The sequence below is a fragment of the Carassius gibelio genome, chromosome B10, assembly GCF_023724105.1.
Source record: "Carassius gibelio isolate Cgi1373 ecotype wild population from Czech Republic chromosome B10, carGib1.2-hapl.c, whole genome shotgun sequence".
Lineage (NCBI taxonomy): Eukaryota > Metazoa > Chordata > Actinopteri > Cypriniformes > Cyprinidae > Carassius > Carassius gibelio.
The window spans coordinates 5,529,790-5,552,302 of NC_068405.1; the positions used below are offsets into that span (position 1 = coordinate 5,529,790).

At 38.1% G+C, this 22,513-nt stretch overlaps 3 protein-coding genes across 12 annotated transcripts; 2 read left to right on the forward strand and 1 right to left on the reverse strand.

Annotated features, from left to right (window-relative positions):
* The first annotated feature begins 1,015 nt into the window (after positions 1-1,015).
* On the forward strand, positions 1,016-4,961 carry LOC127966840 (heterogeneous nuclear ribonucleoprotein D-like). 3 transcript variants are annotated; one of them, XR_008155712.1, is made up of 9 exons: positions 1,029-1,245; positions 1,620-1,788; positions 1,867-2,028; positions 2,106-2,237; positions 2,487-2,592; positions 2,676-2,840; positions 3,481-3,573; positions 3,927-4,018; positions 4,717-4,961. XR_008155712.1 is itself a non-coding variant. In XM_052568144.1 (8 exons), the coding sequence occupies exons 1-7, from the start codon at positions 1,157-1,159 to the stop codon at positions 3,549-3,551; spliced, it is 894 nt and encodes a 297-aa protein (XP_052424104.1). In that variant the 5' UTR covers positions 1,016-1,156; the 3' UTR covers positions 3,552-3,573; positions 3,927-4,961. The 3 variants fall into 3 exon arrangements, 2 of the variants coding, with proteins under 2 accessions (XP_052424104.1, XP_052424103.1); XM_052568144.1 differs by having other exon boundaries at positions 1,016-1,245; positions 3,927-4,961; XM_052568143.1 differs by lacking the exon at positions 3,927-4,018.
* A 144-nt stretch (positions 4,962-5,105) lies between these two features.
* LOC127966839 (heterogeneous nuclear ribonucleoprotein D0) lies at positions 5,106-10,679 on the forward strand. 8 transcript variants are annotated; one of them, XR_008155711.1, is made up of 9 exons: positions 5,106-5,451; positions 6,546-6,714; positions 6,813-6,974; positions 7,056-7,187; positions 7,635-7,734; positions 8,200-8,355; positions 8,962-9,043; positions 9,374-9,475; positions 10,243-10,679. XR_008155711.1 is itself a non-coding variant. In XM_052568137.1 (8 exons), exons 1-7 carry the CDS (start codon positions 5,300-5,302, stop codon positions 9,027-9,029), a joined length of 939 nt encoding a protein of 312 aa, XP_052424097.1. In that variant the 5' UTR covers positions 5,106-5,299; the 3' UTR covers positions 9,030-9,043; positions 9,374-10,679. The 8 variants fall into 8 exon arrangements, 6 of the variants coding, with proteins under 6 accessions (XP_052424097.1, XP_052424096.1, XP_052424102.1 ...); XR_008155710.1 differs by having other exon boundaries at positions 8,962-9,475; XM_052568137.1 differs by having other exon boundaries at positions 9,374-10,679.
* Positions 10,680-10,906: 227 nt separating this feature from the next.
* LOC127966843 (vesicle-associated membrane protein 8-like) lies at positions 10,907-13,241 on the reverse strand. The gene is made up of 3 exons (XM_052568149.1): positions 13,040-13,241; positions 12,228-12,389; positions 10,907-12,071 (listed from the first exon to the last, which is right to left on the reverse strand). Exons 1-3 carry the CDS (start codon positions 13,040-13,042, stop codon positions 11,928-11,930), a joined length of 309 nt encoding a protein of 102 aa, XP_052424109.1. The 5' UTR covers positions 13,043-13,241; the 3' UTR covers positions 10,907-11,927.
* Positions 13,242-22,513: the final 9,272 nt, after the last annotated feature.

Genomic DNA, 22,513 nt, shown 5'->3' on the forward strand with positions numbered 1-22,513 from the left:
AATTAATTGTGTAATGCCAACGTTACGTTGGTACGCTTCATTTATGTATTTGCTATTTAAAAAAAAATACATTATCATATACACACCATCTTTACATTTATATTTAAAATACTTGTAATTAGCAATGGAAAGTGATAATAATAGTTTATAAAATATTAGATTGTTAGTTCTAGACACTTTTTGAGGTGATAAAATTAATAAAGGATTTTTTTTTGTGCATACAATTATTTATTTATTACTTTAATAGCCGTGTAGCCGTATTAAGCATTTATTATTATTATTAGTAGTAGTAGTAATATTAGTTTTATTATTATGTTAATCTGGCAACACGGCTGGGCAAGGCTGTTGATTAAGGAAGTAAATGTGATAAGTAAAGGCTGCATTTAAATAAAATACTTTTACTCATTGTGTGGAATTAATTAATTCGTGTAATTATTTAGTAGTTTGTTTGATTGTTTGTTTGTGTACATTGAAAATACAAGAATTGAAGGAAAATAATTTCCTTAAACAAAGGGACCTGCCAAATATTTTTTACATTTATATATTTGCAATTGTTATATTGTTGTCGCCGCTGTTGTTATTAATACAATTAATGTTGTTGTTGTTTTAGTTGTTGAAGTTATTGTTTGTTTCTAGTCAGGGTAATCAATTTAGGAATAATGTACCTTTTTAATAAGTCTTGACCTTCATTGGAATGAATTAATTTTTCAGGCTTCATTGTTCTCGTTATTATTATTATTATTATTATTTTCAACCGAATCAGGCCCCGCCCCCGGCGCTAGAAAACAGCGCTGTAAATAATGCTAGAATTTATTTTATTTTTGTTAGTACACTTTCTAATAATAGTGTAATTTATTGGAATTATTTAATGGAACGAACATATAATTATCAAGGGCAATTGAGTCATTACAAAAAAAAACATTTTGATAAGATATCTCTTTTGTAATAACAACGGTTTTTTTAGACGATAGACGAGTATTATTTATTCGCAGTATAAGCCCCGCCCCTCCCCCTTTCTCGTGCAGACGGATTTCGTCACTGATCTCCGTCCGCCATTTTAATCAACGCGGCACTTTATTCGTGTTGAAGTCTTTGACCTTTTAAATCCACAACCAGTTACGTAGAAAGCCTCGGATAAAACTACATACACTCCAAAATGCAGGCCGAAGAACAAGGTGACTTCAGCACCGACGAGTTTGCAGAAGGCTCCAAGATAAACGCGAGTAAAAACCAGCAGGATGACGGGTGAGTGCGGCGCGAGGAGAGAGGCCGCGCGACACAACAACAAAACAGCAGCGGCTTCACATTACAAACATATCCTCATCGATCAGCCACTTCAGTGTGCTTCCAAACGCGTTTATTATTAATATGCACTAACTTATATTAAACATAAAGTCGAGCTCAAGAAGCTCGTAACCTAGTTCTCAATCCGTTTGCGTACTCGCATATTACTAGCGTCTGATGGCTAATAGTTTGTGTATTGATCTACTAGTGAGGTTTAATTAACAAAACAATAATTTTTAATTGTTAAATTTCTTACTTGCATAACCAGCAAATGTGTGTATAACACCATGTTAGTGCATCAATTATTCAGTGGAGTGCTGTTTGCTTTCGTGCAGGAAGATGTTCATCGGTGGACTCAGTTGGGACACCAGCAAGAAAGACCTGACTGACTACCTGTCCAAGTTTGGAGAGGTCCTCGACTGCACCATCAAAACAGACCCCATGACTGGCCGCTCCAGGGGCTTCGGCTTCGTGCTCTTCAGAGACGCTGAGAGCGTTGACAAGGTGAGTCCCCCCGTCACTCTTTACTTTAGTGATAACATGATTTATGCAGCACTGATAGCAGGCTCTGGATGTGTTCAGGTGCTGGAGCTGAAGGAGCACACGCTGGACGGGAAGCTGATCGACCCCAAGAGAGCCAAAGCCATGAAGGGCAAGGAGCCGCCCAAGAAGGTGTTCGTCGGCGGGCTGAGTCCGGACACGTCTGAGGAACAGATCCGCGAGTACTTCGGCGCTTATGGAGAAGTGAGTATCTCCTCATTTATCGGAAGCAGTGCCACACCGCTGCGTCTAAACTCACCTGTGTCTTTATCTCTCCAAAGATTGAAAACATTGAGCTCCCCATCGACACCAAAACAAACGAAAGACGGGGTTTCTGCTTCGTGACGTACGTTTTAGAGGATCCCGTTCAGCAGCTGCTGGAGAACAGATACCATCAGATTGGATCAGGGAAGGTATGCTGTTGTCATCATGATATTATATTTGACATATGCATGTACCTCGCTCTCAATTAATGAAACCGATCATGGTAGGTATGTCATATTGTATCTTATATTTACACTAACCATTAAAAAACAACATTTGGGGTCAGTAAGGTTGCTTTTCTATGATTTGATGGCTATGTCATAAAGCTGTCACTTTTAATTATGGTGAGTAAAGCAGTATGACTGCATGTGAGTGATGCTGTGAATCTTTGTTGCCAGTGTGAGGTCAAGGTTGCGCAGCCTAAAGAGGTGTACAGACAGCAGCAGGGCCGAGCGGACCGGGGCTTCGGAGGAGGACGAGGGGGCTTCAGGGGCCGAGGAAGAGGTTTGCAAATCTAGATGTCTTTGGCAGACTGTGAATGGCAGTGGTTCTGGACTGAAGGTGCGCCTCTGACTCTTTGTGAACAGGACAGGGCCAGGGCTATAATCAAGGCTACAGCAGCTACTACGGCCAGAACTACGGAGGCTACGGTGACGGATACAGCCAGGGCTACAACGGCTATTCTGGCTATGACTATTCAGGATACAACTATCCGAATTACGGCTATGGACAAGGCTATGATGATTACAGTGGTAATTAAACACACAGTTTCTTATTGAGCATTTAACCGTCAGACACCAAAGTCTCGAGATTCACAATGTGGTGTTGTTTTCCATCTTTTAGGAATCCAATAGTTATAAAAAATCCACTCCGTTTAGGCAAAATTGGGTCAAACTTACACCATTATTTTTAATTTAATGTCAGTAAAATTAAGCACACAGATTTATTTAAAACAATAATACAGTTATAACAATGCTAATTAAATACTATTAAGTATTATTAAACTGTTTTGAATAGTGTATTAAAATAATATCACTATATATATATATATATATATGTATATATCTCACAAATGAAACATGAAAATGATGAAACTGCTCCGAATACAAATTGAAAAATCTAATAAAAAATTTACAAAAGTGTTTCAGTGCTTTGTAAGTACATACATTCGTTCCCAACCTAGCCTAATGTTACGTGTGGGTTTTATCCACATTTAGGATGTTTCGGTATTAAATTCCGTTTTATACAAATGTTGCAATACTGCTACACTATATTTAGAGATAATTTCATAACAGTAGAGGTGCAGTGGTTTTGTCGAAAAGCAAGGAACAGCAAACATTCAAAAAAGAAAGACACTGTACAAATTGCTTCATATGTTTGTAATTTGTGTAGGTCAACAGAGCAGTTATGGCAAGGCCTCGCGGGAAAGCGGCACCCATCAGAACAGCTACCAGCCGTATTGATAAAGTGGCTAACACGTTCATGGTAAGGTCACATCTCTGCTGCGTTCTGGACCCGAGCTCAATGTTAAAGATCAATAGACACTATCTAAAAAAAAAAAAGAAAAAGAAAAGCTAAGGCCTTACGCATATCAGTGCACCCACATGTCTATAGATCTTTAATCACTCTCGTTTGTGTAGCTATTTTGCCTTTTTAGCGTGTCAGAAAAACGTAAGCGTTTTTCTGTAGGTTTTCCTTTTCCTCCTCCTGCTTTAACAGGTGATCATGATAGACTTGATAGCAATGCTAACAGGTAAAGTACAGCTAAGGGGTACAGAGTCCTGATTTTCCCTTTCTTTCCCTAATTCTGATTATTGTACCTTGTTTGTACCTGCCAGCGGGGACTTCATTGCAGGCCGTGTGTCGCCTGACCACGTCATTCTCTGGGCGTCGCAGAGAGCACGGCATGCACGAGAAACGCTGTCCTGTGGTATGGTCTCTTCAAACTTCCTGTACCAGCGTAAAACAAACACAAAGCAAAGGAGATTCCCCCATTTGCCTTAAGTTGTTGGTTTCCGTTAACTGTTCCAAATGTGTTTCTTCCAGGACTTTATTAACGTAACCTAAAAGTGATTCATAACTTCTCTTTTTTCAATTGTAGTGCTCTTGTGTTTCAGTTGTGGAGCTTCAGTGGTTTATTATTTGTATTTCTTTGGTTTCGATCACACCTCCCTTGTATAAATAAATGCATAAACTCTCTCATAATGCTTGCTTTTTCTTTAGAGGCCATAGAGAAACTTCAAATGGGTTCACCTCAAAGGCTTTTCCTTAAGTGTAGCCTTTAAAGATCATATGTAAAGTGGGTTTTTGCCAAGCCATTGAAAGCTGACTAATCTGTGTTAGACAGATGTCACGTATGGGCCGAATGCAAATAATGATTTTGGGTTTAAAGGGAAGATGCTTGGCTCGCTCCTCGATTGGTCCACCAACCGCCTGGAGCTCAAGCTTTTGCTGTTTTGTCAATCTAAGACGCCGTCCAACATATGATCTTTAATCCCTAATGATGGTTTTCCTAGTTTAAAATCGACAGCTCAAGAAGTTAAACACTGAAACATGGACGTGCTGTTGTTGTTTTTTCATGAACATGTCCAAATCAGAGTTGTTCATCTTGCGTATCTTCTCTTGTAGGTCGGCAGGCTGACTTCGACATTGCTCCTCGGAGGATTCCTGTCCTTAAACAACCATTAAAAAACATTGTCCAGTGTCTAAACCTTGTAAATAGCGAGGCGTTTTGTTTCCAAGTTTGTCTTGAACCTGTAGGTTTTGTGCTGATGTGTTCTTAAGTCTCGAATAGAGAAAGTGTCCTTTATTTTGTATTTTAGTTCTTTTCCTGAAGGTTTTTGCATAAAGGGATTAAAACTTGAGAAAAATGATGTGGTTGTGCTGTTTCTTTCTTTCTCTCAGTCGTGTGTGTTATACGTGGCTGGACCGGTGGTATAATTATTATAACCGTATTTGCTTAATGTTCAGACGAGTCATGATTCGCTGTTTTCAAACGCGCAGTGACGTCATGACGTCCGACTGCCGTTACGCCGCCATTTTGTGAATGGACGCCGTTGCCATCGACATCCTGAAAGCAGAGTAAAACAAACGCGATTCCGAGCCTACTTTAACACGACACACTGCCAGTTATATCGCGTGTTAACCTGCGACGTTTTCCTCAGGAAAAACGACTGCAATAACCCGCGTGTTCGCCGAGAACTGATCAGCGATGTCGGAGGAGCAGCTCCTGGGCGAAGAGCCGCTGATGAAGATGGAGGAGGAGGAGGAGGATGAAGAGCAGCTCCTGGGGCCCGATGAAGAAGGCCAGGGACAGGCGGAGGGATCAAAGATAGACGCCAGTAAAAACGAGGAAGATGAGGGGTGAGTCTCGGCTGACTGACTGCACAATTAAACAATAATTTACACGGTTTCCATATAATAGTGTATTAGATCATTATCCCCCGTTTTTAGAGGCTATCCGGCTTCCTGTAACGGGTTTCTCTCAAATTAAATAATCAGTATCTGTTTATCATTATGGAGCACATAATCAAGGGTCAAACGGTGTAAATGACGTCAGTGTATCAGTCGGAAGACGTTATGAATATTCATGAGTCGCGTGCGCATATTCATGAGGCTGCAGCTGTTTCAAACACATTTGCCTTTCAAATGTCAGCTGTGTCTTTTTCCAAGGAGAAACTCCTCATGTGTTTAACAGCTCATGGTGGGGTTTGTTCATTTCGTGTTGTTGCGTAGTTTTATCATAAATCAACGATTAAATGTGAAGCTTTCAAATGACCCTGAAGGAGTCTAACCCAGACTTTAATGTAACGTTAGATATTAAAAATGTTACATTTTGCATTTATGAAGGCCTAATAGGTTTTAAATTGAATCAAAAATGCTTTAAATCATAAAATCGTGGCATTAAATATTCCATGTAATGCAAAAACGAACCTCTTTGTCAGGTTTTTTTGTCATTTTGCGGAACAAATACTTAAACATTGTTAAAACAAGGTCTACTTCAAATGCAAACTTAAGATATAGTCTGTCAGTGGGGAATAAAAACTTGTTTTTGCTCTTAAATAAGTTTCTCAAATCCTAAAAGCAGGATTTTTGTCCTATAAAAAAAAACATTCATAAATTCACTTTGTTTTGATATGTTTCACTGCAACACATGACAGAAATACTTATTCCAGTAGTATTTCTAGTAGTTAAGCTTTTTGTTTTGGTATTTTAATTAAAAAGGAATGCAGAATTGGTTGTAAATTGTGCTTATTGTGTTCTTGTTACACTTACATTGAGAGAACCTATTGGCGTGTTCCCTTAAATTTCCTTTTACTGGTCTTATAATCTTCCGTCATAAACCGTCGTTTGTCTCTTGTTATGTTGTTCTTGACCTGTAAGTGTTTTCAGCCGATATAAATCACTGCAACGTCTTCCCTCTTCTCTGTTCTCACATCAGTCTTTTTGGTTTTTAGGAAAATGTTCGTTGGAGGCTTGAGTTGGGACACAACAAAGAAAGACCTGAAAGACTACTTCTCTAAGTTTGGAGAGGTGGTGGACTGCACCTTAAAGCTGGATCCTCTGACGGGACGGTCCAGGGGATTTGGATTCGTCCTGTTTAAAGAGGCTGATAGTGTGGACAAGGTATTTTGGCAGACTTATAATTCTGTTTAATGAGTTTTGAGGCCGGCGAGGCATCTCTGACCGATTAAATCTGGATTTGTGTCTGTTCCTCGTCAAAGGTGATCACACAGAAGGAGCACAAACTGAATGGAAAAGCCATCGACCCTAAGAAAGCAAAGGCCATGAAGTCCAAAGAGCCTGTGAAGAAGATATTTGTAGGAGGTCTTTCCCCAGATACTCCAGAAGAGAAGATCAGAGAGTACTTTGATGGCTACGGAGAGGTATATAGAAAGCAGAAAGTTGAGAAGACGTTTGTAATGCATGACAAAACAACACATGATTTACACCTATACTCTCTTCAGGTGGAATCCATTGAGCTGCCAATGGAGAACAAAACAAATAAAAGACGAGGTTTTTGTTTTATAACATTTAAAGAGGAGGAGCCAGTCAAGAAAATAATGGAGAAGAAGTACCACAACATCGGTTTAAGCAAGGTACAGGCTTATAATGATCCTGCCATTTGACACAAATTAGAAATGTTAACACACAAATTGTTTAAATTACAAAAAGTTTCTGAAGTTTCTTTTTTGAATACGAAAATGTTTTGTATTGGAGACTTATAAAACCTCATGAAGACAATGTGAGGAAATTGCTTTTTTTGTGCAAATGTATTAAAACTTATGGACATGACTCCCCATCCCCCCAATTAAGGCAACTGCTTTATATCACTTTAATGGTACATATCCCAATCTTTTAGCCAAAAATTACTTGTTTGCTAAATAACCATGTGGAAATGCATGTTTTTGGATAATGCAATTTCAGAATCAGTAGTCAGTCGGGCTTTATATCGACTCCCAGTGTTTATTTGTGGGTGAAATGCTCCTGACAGCTTTGACTCTGAAGGATGATGTTGTTCTGACGTCATGTGACCCTGTGTGCAGTGTGAGGTGAAGGTGGCCATGTCGAAGGAGCAGTACCAGCAGCAGCAGCAGCCGTGGGGGGGCAGAGGAGGGTACGCCGTCAGGGCCCGGGGCAGAGGAGGTGCGTCCCAACACCACTGGGGCAACTACACACTGTTAGGAATTTGGAATGTTGATTTGAAAAAAAGAATTTTCAAAGATATTCTAAATTTAGTGAATAAGACATTTGCATAATTAATGTGAATACTTTACTGTTGCGCACCGCAGAATGTACAACTTCAGGATAAGCTTATAGAAATATCTAAACATCTTTTTAAATGTATATGTGGAGTAAATTGGTGCATGATTTTCCAATATGATCTATAAAATGAACTGTAATTCATTAAATACGATTAAGAATTCTGTTCTCATTATTAATAATAATTGCTAAACGGTTGGAATTTCCTCACATTTTATTGCTTTGTTCGTACATTCTGAATGAAATGTTTTTGTGTTGACATCTCAGTCCACTTAAGTTAGTGGCACAATAGGCTGCTCTAGTTTCAAGCCACGACTAACGCTGATGTGTCTTCGGCGTCTGTTGCAGGTCCCAATCCGAACTGGAACCAGGGATACGGAAACTACTGGAATCAAGGTTATGGAAATTACGGGAACTATGGCTACAACAATCAAGGCTATGGTGGATACGGCGACTATGATTACTCTGGTTACAACAACTACTACGGATATGGTGACTACAGCAGTATGTAATACTGTTTGTGAACGCACAGATGAAAAAACTAAGGATATATTGTATCGTGGATTGTCGGTACTCGACCCGGACTATGACAGCTGTGCACTAAATTATCTGAGCAGAATGCACATGCTTGTATCATACACGCCTTACGCTTCCAGAGAAACCTCTAGAACATTGCTGCAGTTGCTTTTTGTCCTACAGGGAAGGCTTGCTTGCACAAAGCTATTCTGTACATATGTATTATAATAACTATGGTGCTAAATATAGAAAGGGATGTTTTAGCTTCAAAACACATCTGTCAAAGTGCCTTTGAATCCATTGGACGTGTAAAACTGTAGGCCATGCGGTCGTTTTTAGAAAATAATAAACAGTTTTCAAACATTCATTTACGCCACAGATCTGTGTCTCTCACCACATTGACAGAATACAGTATTTTTGAAAGAATGTTTGAATACAATTAACGTAAGTATCTCGCAAGTGTCACCAAATTGGCTCTAACCCCCGAATCGCTAAGCTTCTTTTCCTTTTTTTCCGCCTGTCTGGAGCGCCCGTGTGCCAGCACGTTTAACTGTAGATGTCTGCGTTGTGTGTGTTTTGTGCTCCTTACTCTAGATCAGCAGAGCGGCTACGGAAAATTCCCGAGGCGAGGCGGCCATCAAAACACTTACAAGCCGTATTAACCAGAAACATGCAGGTATGCCGACGCATAGCTCACACGTGCATCTGTAGTCTCTAAATCACCATTTGTAAACTTTTTTTTACTTTTTTGGTAATGTATGTTGCTTAATTTTTGTTTTTCTCTAAAGTTTCACAGCACCCTGAAGTGCTTTACAGTAGTGGTAACATAGAGACTTTTGGCAGTAATGTAACAGCTGGCTTTTGGCTGTTTCTTGCCATTTTTAACTGTAAAAATTAACAGGTACAGTACTGCTAAATGGGTACCAGAAAATATGGAATTACAAGGAAAGAAAGCCGAAGAATGTTGTCTCCTAACTCTGACATATACCTTGTTTGTACCTGCCAGCGGGGACTTCCTTGCAGGCCATGAGCTGACTTCCCGATTGTCTCAGGCCCGCTCAATGCGGACAGGGTACGAGAGGCGTACGCTCTCGAATGCTCCCATTTGGTATGGTCTTCCAACATCCTGTATACGAATTGTAAAATCAAACAACTTCAGCAACAAAAACTTAAAAAGGACACTTCAAGCCTTTATCCTGTTTTTGATTTGTGTGCATTTTTATACTTTGTCTTTTTTTTAATTTTATTTAAAGGTTCCTTTTAAAATGGGATTGGTCTTATGTAATAATATATTATAATGTAATGGCATTTTTTCCAGGCACCATCAAGTAATGGTAAAATATGACACGAGAGCCGGAAATTAAAATTAACTGTTCACTTTTTGAAGGATACGGCTTTCTCTGGACTTTCCAGTGTTAATATGCATTTCTAATCTAATCTTACATGTAATGCTTTCTTTATTTGTAGCTCGTAATATCCTGTAATCCTTGAGCTAAAAGCCGGTTTGTACTCGGATGCCGCTGCGCTGGACAAATACTTTTTTATATTTGTATTGTGTGATTTTTTTTTTCTACTGGCAGCGGTGGAAAAAGCTGTGTTAATTTCATCTAACAGATTCTCTTTTTTAACCTTTTGAAATCTTGGAAAGGTCTTATTGTTATGCTTGTAATGCTCTTCCTTTTTGTCTTTTAATTTCCATCGATTCACGGTTGCACATTCAAGTGTTTTAATTGAACACTATTGATTGTATTTGCTATTATTCGATTTCAAAGTCATGTCTCCTTATTGAAATTATTAAACAATTGGGATTCCTTGACATTTTATGAGTTTGTGTCCTTCTGAAGCGTAATTGCGGTTTTCTTTTTTGTTTTTCAGATGGACAAGCGAATCTCAAGTCGACCCTGAGAGGAGAAAACAAGAGGACCAGAGGTCGCCATTTCATTCACCAGTTCATTTTAAACCTGAAGTTACTTCGAAAGGACACGCACTAAAGAATATTTCAAGTGTTATTTTGAAACATAACGTCCAGAATATTTGTTTTTGTGTTTAATTTGGTGTAGCTTGTGTAAGTTTATTATCGTATTCCCTGCTGTGTTGTTGAATACAATGAACTATAGAGAGCCTAAACCATTTAGAAATGATTTGTATACAGGTCTATTAATTTATTGCTTACAAGAGCGTACAGAGTGTAGGCCAGCTAATATTCATTTCACATTGCAGTATTTTGCTACAGAGTCATGTAAACCATTGGAAAATGCAACAAAATAAAGTGTATTAACCTTTAGAGATTAAAGTCATAGCTCACCCAAAAACGAAGACTGTCATCTTTTACTCCCCTTCATGTCAAATATTGCTGCCGTTTCAGTAAAACCCCAGTAAAGCAGCTGGCGCCCAGCTTCAACATAACACTTGTGACTGGTGCATTATATTCCCAGACATTATAAGGGAAATAAACTGGATTTCAAGCTCAATTTATAATGCACTATAAAAGTAGTATCAATGCATTAGTTAAATGCAACTTCTAATGAATAATCATAACCACAGTTACAATATCTATTTATTGTCACACGTTCAGAAAGTAAAAACCCTTCAAATAACAATGCGTTTTCACTTTGGTTGTAATTGTTTATGAAATGATGTAATGCATTACAATCCACACCATGAATATATTTATAGTGTACATGCACAAAGGTGAAATGTTACCAACATATTTTGTAAGTTAAACATTATTGGGATATGTTTTACAATAAAATCCACTTTCAGTCTTTCTACTTAAAAAATTACATGGGAAATTCAATGTTTGTAATTACTCGTGACATTTAATATACATTTCTGATTGTAAAATTGTTTAAAGTAAATCCTACACCATTTGGTTTTGAGTGATAAGGACTATATTTACATGTGTGATTCTCTTTCATTATATTGTTTCCAGCAGGAAAGTAGTTCACTTTTGGGTGAACTTCATTGAAAGTTTTCATTCTGTCACGCAATTATTTTTACACAATAACTACATGCCAATCAGTATTTCCCATATAGATCATATTATCTATACAGTCCACACATCCTCTTGACAAAGACAGCTTCTGACTGAGACATTGTAAGGGTTTGAAAAAGCCTCTTAATTCAGCCCAGACTATACTTTGTCAAGCTATAAAATCAGTTTCACGAGCTCGGAGAGATTTCACAGTAGTTAAAGCATGAGAAATGTTACGAGTCACTGTCATATAACCATTCACAGGTCTGCAGGTTCGTAATGAAATGTCATCAGAATTGAAATGGTTTTTGGTGTGTTTTTGATAGGAATGTGTCAAGCACAGCAGGTACATCCTGAAAGACTCTTGTTTTCAGTCTCATTATATTAGAAAAACAGCCTAACAAGTAAAAACCACATATAATGCATATGTATACACACCCCTATTCACCCCAGATTTATATAGAATTTTACAGGAAATGTCAAAAATAGAAATATACCTATACACAAATGTGTCCAGTTTCTTTCATAGTAAAAAAGGCATTAATTCTTAGTGTGTGTGTGTGTGTGTGTACTTGTCTGGGTTGTATTAGGTGGGAATGACTTGTGTTGCTAGCAGGATGATTAAAATGATGATGGCAAGCACAACCACACCAATTATTATCATCATCTTGGTGTTTTTCCACCACATCTTTCTGGCAACACGCGTGGATGTCCTTTGAAACGAGTCCGCCTAGACGAGATAATCACACACATAATCAATTGTTATCATGAGCGAACATAAAAAAGAATGTTTTGTGATCGTCTGGCTACAAGTTCAGTTTCACTAATGGTCCAGAAATGTTACACATTGGTCTCGTGTTGATGTTGAAGGGTGTCAAAGGCTCACCGTGGCCTGCAGATCGTCTGTTTTGCCCATCAGATCATCTAACCGCTCTCCTCTCTCCAGGACTTTGTTGATGTTGTCTTTGAGAATGACTTTAACATCATTGACTTGATCCTGAACTTGGTTGAGTTTGCTAGGCGCTTGTGGTTCAGCGTTGTAGTCGGCCTTCATTATAAAGAGAAGAACAAGAGTAATCCACTGGACCAACACAACAATACACTAATAACAAAACACATGACCAGTCACGAGGAGAGCTACTTTCAAGGTAATGCATTTTGTTACTCCATGAAAAAGTAACTAATTGCGTACATTTTTGGGGGATGGCTTTTTGTAACCTCAGCTGTGCTTTGCTTATTTGGTTTTAATAACTCCAACACACACACACACACACACACACACTTTCAATGTTAGTTGAACAAGTGAAACAGGAAGAGGGAAAACTAAGAAAGATCTTACACTTTATCTTACTGCCAGTAAAATAAGGCAGTATACTATTTTGAATTCGACAGGATATCATTATTGGCTTTTCATCTATTTCCCTCACATGTTCAGCACGGACTTCCTGCCTGACAATCATATTCAGATGAGTCCAAAGATCTAGATGAAGTCAGCTTCAACAGATAATGTCGACACATTCTGTTAACACTATAAAACACGGACATATTGAGGTTCGCGTGTTGGTTGATCGTCTTTAATGTATTAGTACATATTTAACAATGTTCGTTTGAGCACACAGGCCGGTCAAAGCCTTGAACAAATACGCATTTAAATAAACATTTAACTAGCAAACAGCGCAGGCTTCCTGGTGTACTTACCATTCTGAAACTTTCGTCAAACTTCCTTAAATGTCCGACTGTGGCTGTCAGAGGGTTTTTAGAAGTTAGACCGAGACCATTGCTTAAAGTACAGGGTTTTTAGAGAAGTTCATTCCTGTGAGCTACAACACGAGTGCAAAGGAACAGGATGAAACATTAGAGAACTCATTTGCAAACAGAGCTTCCCCTCCCAGACAGATTGCACATTAACCAGAACAATACTTCTTACTGGCTCCTCACGAGTCTGACACTGAGGCTCAGCCCACCTCTCTCTCTCTCTCTCTCTCTCTCTCTCTCTCTCTCTCTCTCTCTCTCTCACACACACACACACACACGTTTGTTTTTGTGAAAAGTGGGTTCATCCCATAGGCGTAATGGTTTTTATACTGTAGAAACTGTATATTCTATGGCCCTACACCAACCCTACACCTAACCCTAACCCTCACAGGAAACTTTGTGCATTTTTACTTTCTATACCTGTGTCATACCCATGTCATTATATAGAGTTGTGTCCTGATATGACAAAAACAAGAGCACACACACAAACATATTCACTCAGAAACACACACACACACACACACACACGTTTGTTTTTGTGAAAAGTGGGGACATCCCATAGGCGTAATGGTTTTTATAATGTACAAATGTATATTCTATCGCCCTTCACCAACCCTACACCTAACCTTAACCCTCACAGGAAACTTTGTGCATTTTTACTTTCTCAAAAAAAACTCATTCTGTATGATTTATAAGCGTTTTGAAAAATGGTGACATGGGTTATGTCCTCATAAGTCACCCTCTCCTTGTAATACCTGTGTCATACCCATGTCATTATACAGAGTTGTGTCCTGATATGTCACAAAAATATGCCCACTCTCTCTCTCTCTCTCTCTCTCTCTCTCTCTCTCTCACACACACACACACACAAACACACACACTCAGACTCACACACAAACACACTCTATCAGACTCACACACAAACAAACTTTATCAGACTCACACTCACTCAGACTCACACACAAACACTCACTCAGACTCTCTCTCACACACACACACACACACACACTCTCTATCTGTGTCTCTCACGCACACACACAAACACACTCTGTCAGACTCACACTCACTCAGACTCACACACAAACACTCACTCAGACACACACACATTGACACACACACTTACACACACGCACTCTCTCTCTGTCTCTCACGCACACACACAAACACACACACAAACACACTATCAGACTCACACTCACTCAGACTCACACACAAACACTCACTCAGACTCACACACACACACACACACACACACACACACACACACACTCAGACTCACACACAAACACACTCTATCCGACACACACACACACACACACTCACACACACACAAACACACTCTATCATACTCACACACATTCAGACTCACACACAAATACACTCTATCAGACTCACACACAAACACACTCTATCATACTCACACACACTCAGACTCACACACAAACACACTATCAGACTCACATACACACTCTATCATACTCACACACACTCAGACTCAAACACACACACAGACTCACACACACACACTCAGACTCACACACAAACACACTCTATCATACTCACACACAAATATACACACTCAGACTCACACACAAACACAGTCTCTCATACTCACACACACTCATACTCACACACACACACACACACACACACACACTCAGACTCACACACAAACACACTCTATCATACTCACACACAAACATACATACTCAGAATCACACAAACACACTCTATCATACTCACACACACTCAGACTCACATACACTCAGACTCACACACAAACACACTCTATCAGACTCACACTCACTCAGACTCACACACACAAACACACACACTCAGACTCACACACAAACACACTCTATCAGACTCACACTCACTCAGACTCACACAAACACACACACTCAGACTCACACACAAACACACTCTATCAGACTCACACTCACTCAGACTCACACACACAAACACACACACTCAGACTCACACACACAAACACACACACTCAGACTCACACACAAACACACTCTATCAGACTCACACACACTCAGACTCACACACAAACACATTCTATCAGACTCACACTCACTCAGACTCTCTCTTTCTCTCTCTTACACACACACACACACTCAGACTCACACACAATCAGACTCACACAGAAACACACACACTCAGACTCACACACAATCAGACTCAAACACAAACATACACACCAGACTCACACACAAACACAAACACTCAGACTCACACTTACTTAGACACACACACACACACACACACACACACACACGCACACTCAGACTCACACACAAACACACTCTATCAGACTCACACTCACTTAGACTTGCTCTCTCTCACACACACACACACGCACACTCAGACTCACACACAATCAGACTCACACACTCAGACTCACACACAAACACACACACTCAGACTCACACACAAACACACTCTATCAGACTCACACTCACTCAGACTCACACACACAAACACACACACTCAGACTCACACACAAACACACTCTATCAGACTCACACTCAGACTCACACACAAACACACTCTATCAGACTCACACTCACTCAGACTCACACAAACTCACACACTCAGACTCACACACAATCAGACTCACACACTCAGACTCACACACAAACACACACACTCAGACTCACACACAAACACACTCTATTAGACTCACACTCACTCAGACTCACACACACAAACACACACACTCAGACTCACACACAAACACACTCTATCAGACTCACACTCAGACTCACACACAAACACACTCTATCAGACTCACACTCACTCAGACTCACACAAACTCACACACTCAGACTCACACACAAACACACTCTATCAGACTCACACTCACTCAGACTCACACACACAAACACACACATTCAGACTCACGCACAAACACACTCTATCAGACTCACACTCACTCAGACTCACACAAACACACACACTCAGACTCACACACAAACACACTCTATCAGACTCACACTCACTCAGACTCTCTCTCTCTCTCTCACACACACACACACATACACACACTCACACTCACACACAATCAGACTCACACACAAACAGACTCTATCATACTCACACACAAACATACACACCAGACTCACACACAAACACACACACTCAGACTCACACTCACTTAGACTCACACACACACACACACACACACACACACACTCAGACTCACACACAAACACACTCTATCAGACTCACACTCACTGAGACTCACTCTCTCTCACACACACACACGCACACTCAGACTCACACACAATCAGACTCACACACAAACACACTCTATCATACTCACACACACACACTCAGACTCACACACAATCAGACTCACACACAAACACTCTATCATACTCCCACACAAACATACACACCATACTCACACACAAACACACACACTCAGACTCACACTCACTTAGACTCTCACACACACACACACACACACACACACACACACACACACACACACACACGCACACTCAGACTCACACACAAACACACTCTTTTAGACTCACACTCACTTAGACTCTCTCACTCACACACACACACACACACATGCACATTGAGACTCACACACACTCAGACTCACACACAAACACACTCTATCATACACAATCTTTCACAACTGCTTATTTTCTTTAGGTTACTGGGGCATCTGTAATTATTCCTTTTTTAATTTGATTATAAATTCATAATAGCATCATCTGATGTCTTTCTGGATGAAAATACTGTATCAGTATTTCTGCTTGAGTATTCCCTTCATGTCAGTTATGCCTAATCATAAACATTTCAAGGAACCACTGTTGGTCAAATTAACAGTTGTTTATAGATTTATAATCATTTCTCAGGACTTTAACCTTATAACAGATGACTTCATTGTTAAATATTAAACACGTAATGGTAATGTTGTTCACTAACTTAAACTCTTTAGGTGGTTTCCTGTATGTTAGGGAGGTAAGTGACTGTGTTCTGTTATCAATCCTTATGAATGACAGAATGAAAACATAGGCTAAAAATCAATATGATTTTACTTAGTAATGTAGTGTAATGGGGTCAGACCGATATTTTAATAACTTTGAAAGCTTTATATGCTCACCAAGACTTGTTTTATACTTTAAAATGTAATTTATTCCTGTGTTCAAAGCTGAATTTTCAGCATCATAACTATAATATAAATATATTTGTTTGCTTACCTTAAGTAATCTTAATTTGCATTACACGGTAATGGTTTAATTTTACAAATAATGGCCTAAGTACAATCCTAAACTGATTTTTTTTGGAGAAATATAATTATTAATATTAAGTTATATACACATGCTGTAGGGCCCAAAGTTATCATTAGACATGGACGAGCCAACTGGCTCTTACTGTACAAACATCGTTTCTGTCGTGTTTTTCTGCTGCCACGCAGGCGCTTTTATGCGTTTATGGCAGTGCTTATACATTGGGACAGATTTTATTGTGATATTTTCTCTTTCTGTGACAGAGTCTTCCTCCGAGGGACGCTTAGAGGCTCGAAAAGTCGAGTCCTTCATTAAAATACACTCTTATCATCACAGATTTATCTTTATTCTTTTTATTTGAGGCATACATTGAATAAAAACTGATATTACCCTTTACATTTCTTCATTCTAATTATCGTTACATGATATACAAAGAGAATACGTTCTCAACAATATTCCTAAAATGCCAAAACAAGTCCATTTCCTGTAATCAAGCACGGTTGTGATTGGTCTAATCTGAGCAGCGCTGAGAAAAGTAACAGGAAAAATGTGACAAAACAATTTTGCGCTGCCATTCCTGTGCAACCTAAGAAAAGTTAAAATGGGACAAATATTTATTAACAAACATTAAGCATTTTACCTGACTAGTTAGAGGTAATATCAGGGCAGCTAAAAAATATGTTTCTAAAGCTCCCAGACTCCAAAGTGGTGTGTGGTACGATGACAGTGACATCCATGATATTACAGATGTTCATAAATGACATGATGTTGGCTTAGAAATGCTTGTTTTTACAAATATGGATCAAAGATTTATTGATGTGTAGCTGGGCAGCTTGCTCTTTCTTTTAAAGACATTATGTATTTTACAATTTCTTCTTGAGCAGCGTGTGTGTTGAAGACACTGAAGTCACTTCGAAGGCTGAGGTGGATCTTCAGAAAGATGAGTTTTGGATATGATGATTCATCACATCATTCTTAAGAGCTGTGAGATCAGCGACTGTGTGTTTGAGGGCAGAGACGAAGCATAACAGTGATGGACATCAGATCTAGACATTCTGATGACAAATACGCTGCCTTTTGATTACGTTACAAATATGTTTTTCAAACTTTTAATCTTAAGTGTTGTGTGACTCTATGCAGGGAAACAGCATCCATATAACATCCCAATCCCAGGATTTGGGGATATAATCATTCAATTTGACTTAAGTCAATAAATAATAAACATGCATTCCCAATCTAAAGTCATGAATACATAAAAACTTAAACTAAAATAGTCAACAGCAAATGTAATATTTAATATGATTAAATATATATAATCTATTTAATAATAATAATACATTTGTAATAATAGTAATAATAATAGTAATACCATTATAAAATATTTTTTGACATTTGTAATTAGTGTGATTTACATTTTCTGTTTTCTCTTTAATTTTAGTTTAAACATTTGTGTTTTTGTCAAGTGTATTTGTTTTTTAATATGTCTACATGTTATTTATTCATTTTTATTAATGAATTTATTTAATTTCAAGTTTTAGTTTTAATTAATTTTAACTCTTGAATTAAAAAGGAAAATGTTAGCTGAAATAAATTAAGTTCTATTTTTTTTATATTTTATTACAGTTACATTTATTTTATTTTGAGTAATTTTTATGATTTTGCTTTTTAGTTAAGCTGATAAGTTTGTGAACAAAAGTTGGCTTGCGAAAGCCTTGAAAGTTTAGATAGTTTAGACAGATTTTGATAGCATGTTGCTATCATGATTTAACGACTAGCATTTTGCTGGCATGCTTATTAGATTAGCATGTTGCTAACATGTTTGTAACATGATTAAAATATTTGAGCATGGTTTACATCAATCAATCAATCACCTTTATTTATATAGTGCTTTAAACAAAATACATTTCGCCAAAGCACTGAACAAACCAGGCTCAGTTGGGGGGCCAGTTCTCCTCTGACCAGACGAAACCAGTAGTTCAATTCCAGGCTGCAGCAAAGTCAGATTGTGCAGAAGAATCATCTGTTTCCTGTGGTCTTGTCCTGGTGCTCCTCTGAGACAAGGTCTTTACAGGGGATCTGTATCTGGGGCTCTAGTTGTCCTGGTCTCCGCTGTCTTTCAGGGCAGTAGAGGTCCTTTCTAGGTGCTGATCCACCATGTGGTCTGGATACGTACTGGATCCGGGCGACTGTAGTGACCCTCTGATCTGGATACCGGACTGGATCTGGTGGCCACGGTGACCTCGGAACAAGAGAGAAACAGACTAATATTAGCGTAGATGCCATTCTTCTAATGATGTAGAAAGTACATCGGGTGTTATATGAAGTGTACCCGGTTTATCTAATTGATGCGGCCTAAAAATCCTTTAACGGATTTGGATATTAAAAGCATATTAGTATGTTATGTGTAAACCAGGTTAAAGAGGTGGGTCTTTAATCTAGATTTAAACTGCAAGAGTGTGTCTGCCTCCCGAACAATGTTAGGTAGGTTATTCCAGAGTTTAGGCGCCAAATAGGAAAAGGATCTGCCGCCCGCAGTTGATTTTGATATTCTAGGTATTATCAAATTGCCTGAGTTTTGAGAACGTAGCGGACGTAGAGGAGTATAATGTAAAAGGAGCTCATTCAAATACTGAGGTGCTAAACCATTAAGGGCTTTATAAGTAATAAGCAATATTTTAAAATCTATATGATGATTGATAGGGAGCCAGTGCAGTGTGGACAGGACCGGGCTAATATGGTCATACTTGCTGGTTCTAGTAAGAACTCTTGCTGCTGCAACTTTACATGTTACTAACCTGTTTCTAAAATGACTAGCATGTTTCTAGCATGATTAGTTTGTTGTTAGCTTGTTTTTAATGTTTCTAACATGATTAGTATGTAGCATGATGCTAACATGTTTCAAGCAAATCTTTCTTAATTAAATTACAATGCATTTGTGTGAGTGTGTGTTTTAATTACAGTATATCTATTGAACAAACATTTTTTTAACATATTTTTCAAAATAAGCATTAAATAGTACGAACCATGCTAAAGGGTTTGTTTTAAACAAATATTAAAGTAGACATAAAAAAACAACATTATTTTAGCTGAAGTATTTGTATCTCCTCATTCATTTATAAGATTTTTAAACAAAATAAATGACTTGAATGATTTGTTTTCATACAAAATCTGTTGCTCCATTAATGTTCAATGCTAAAACAGCCTATGTATTTTATTCAGCTATTGTGCATTTTAGGGACACTGAATAACACATTTACTATTAGACGTTTTAAGAGCAGATGAGTTTTTGAAAATACATTTTGAACATTTTTATTACTCTTTAAAGAGCCTTTAACATAAGTGCCTTTACAGAACTGGACACAGTAGCATCACAACATTGTGAATTTGGGTTAAAAACAAAAATGATATAATCTGAAATGCTTCATTACAGTTGAACAGACAGTGAAACATGATTCACGGCTGTTCATAACTAAATGTAATCAAATATCATCCCAAGCATTCTGCTTTTCCTGCTGTTGGTGTCACCAAATACTGACATTCAGATACATTCAAAACTCAACAGTGGTACCAAGTGAACTACCCCCCCCCACCACCAAAAAAAGACATGATTTTATGATTTATTCAACACATAGCCAAACAAGTACTATTTACAATGTGGCAAAGGGGTTGCATTTAATTGAACACAACCACATCAGCGCTAATCCAACATATTGTACAAGTTATTAAAGTTATCTCCTCGTATTACAGAGCAGATGAAAGACGGGTGAGTATCAGTGACAGTGAATCAGGGTCACGTCTTGTTTCTGGGTGTATTGTCCAGCAGGAGACTCTCACGGGGTCATAACACATAACAACAGTCTTTAGCCTCGGGAAACTCACGATGTTTAGTCTTCCACCTTGAAGAAGAAGAAATGCTTTGCTCTTATTATGCCAGTGTGAAAAATGGGTGCAGGGTTTCTACAGGTTTTATGAAGGTAGATTTAAGACCTTTTAAAGAAAATGTAAGATATATAAAGGGAAAGCAACACGTCAGTATGTTCTTACACAATGATATGTATCATCAACACGTTGATGTACTGTATTACAGTAACAAACAATGTCAAGAAGAAATACAGTCATGAGAATCTGGGAGGAAAATTATGCTTGAAGCATGTCACTAATTTAATACATTAATAGAAAACTCTTATGGGCTACAAATATGCTTCTTTTCTCCTTTTGGTTTTGGCATGTGATCATTTGGGATTCACACATGATTTCACACAAATCACTTTCAGATTTTATTTTGCTCCACATGCTCTCTCCCTGTTTCGACCGCTCTGGTCATTTTGAGCATCTGAAAGAATGAATTTAATAGATATTCTTGGCCTCCGAGAGCAGACAGAAATGACATCTTGATATCTAGTTTGATCACATCACAAAACTCACGTGACTTTCCTCTTTAATATTTACTTACCTCTGATATTTCATTCTTGTTTATTTTTTTTTTTTGGAATTCTTCATTTATTTTTAACCATGCAGCTTTATGTCCAGAGGAGTAAAAAATGTGTATGAGACTTTACTTAACTAAGACATAGTTAACAACAACAGATATAATAAACAACAACAAAAACAGACAAACACAGGACCAAAATTACATTTTGCTAAAAAGTATAAAAAAAAAAAAAAAAAGCATCAACACTAAAAAATAAATAAAATAATAAATGTTGTGGACTAATATTTAAAGAATTTAATCATGTAGATAATTTTGGAAGCATATTTGGTTTATTGATAGCTGTCAGAGGTCGGTCATCATCTTTAAAAACATGTCTTCTTGTCCTATCCTGATCTTTGAATAAAAATATTAAGAAACTGCAAAGATAAATGACTATAATCGATGCTTTTATAATGCCATTACACGTGGCTCTTTAAACAGATTAATAACCCCAATTCAATCAATCAATCAATCAATCACCTTTATTTATATAGTGCTTTAAACAAAATACATTGCGCCAAAGCACTGAACAACATTCATTTGGAAAACAGTGTCTCAATAATGCAAAATGATAGTTAAAGGCAGTTCATCATTGAATTCAGTTATGTCATCTCTGTTCAGTTGAAATAGTGTGTTTTAATTTGCAATCAAGTCAATGATATCGCTGTAGATGAAGTGACCCCAACTAAG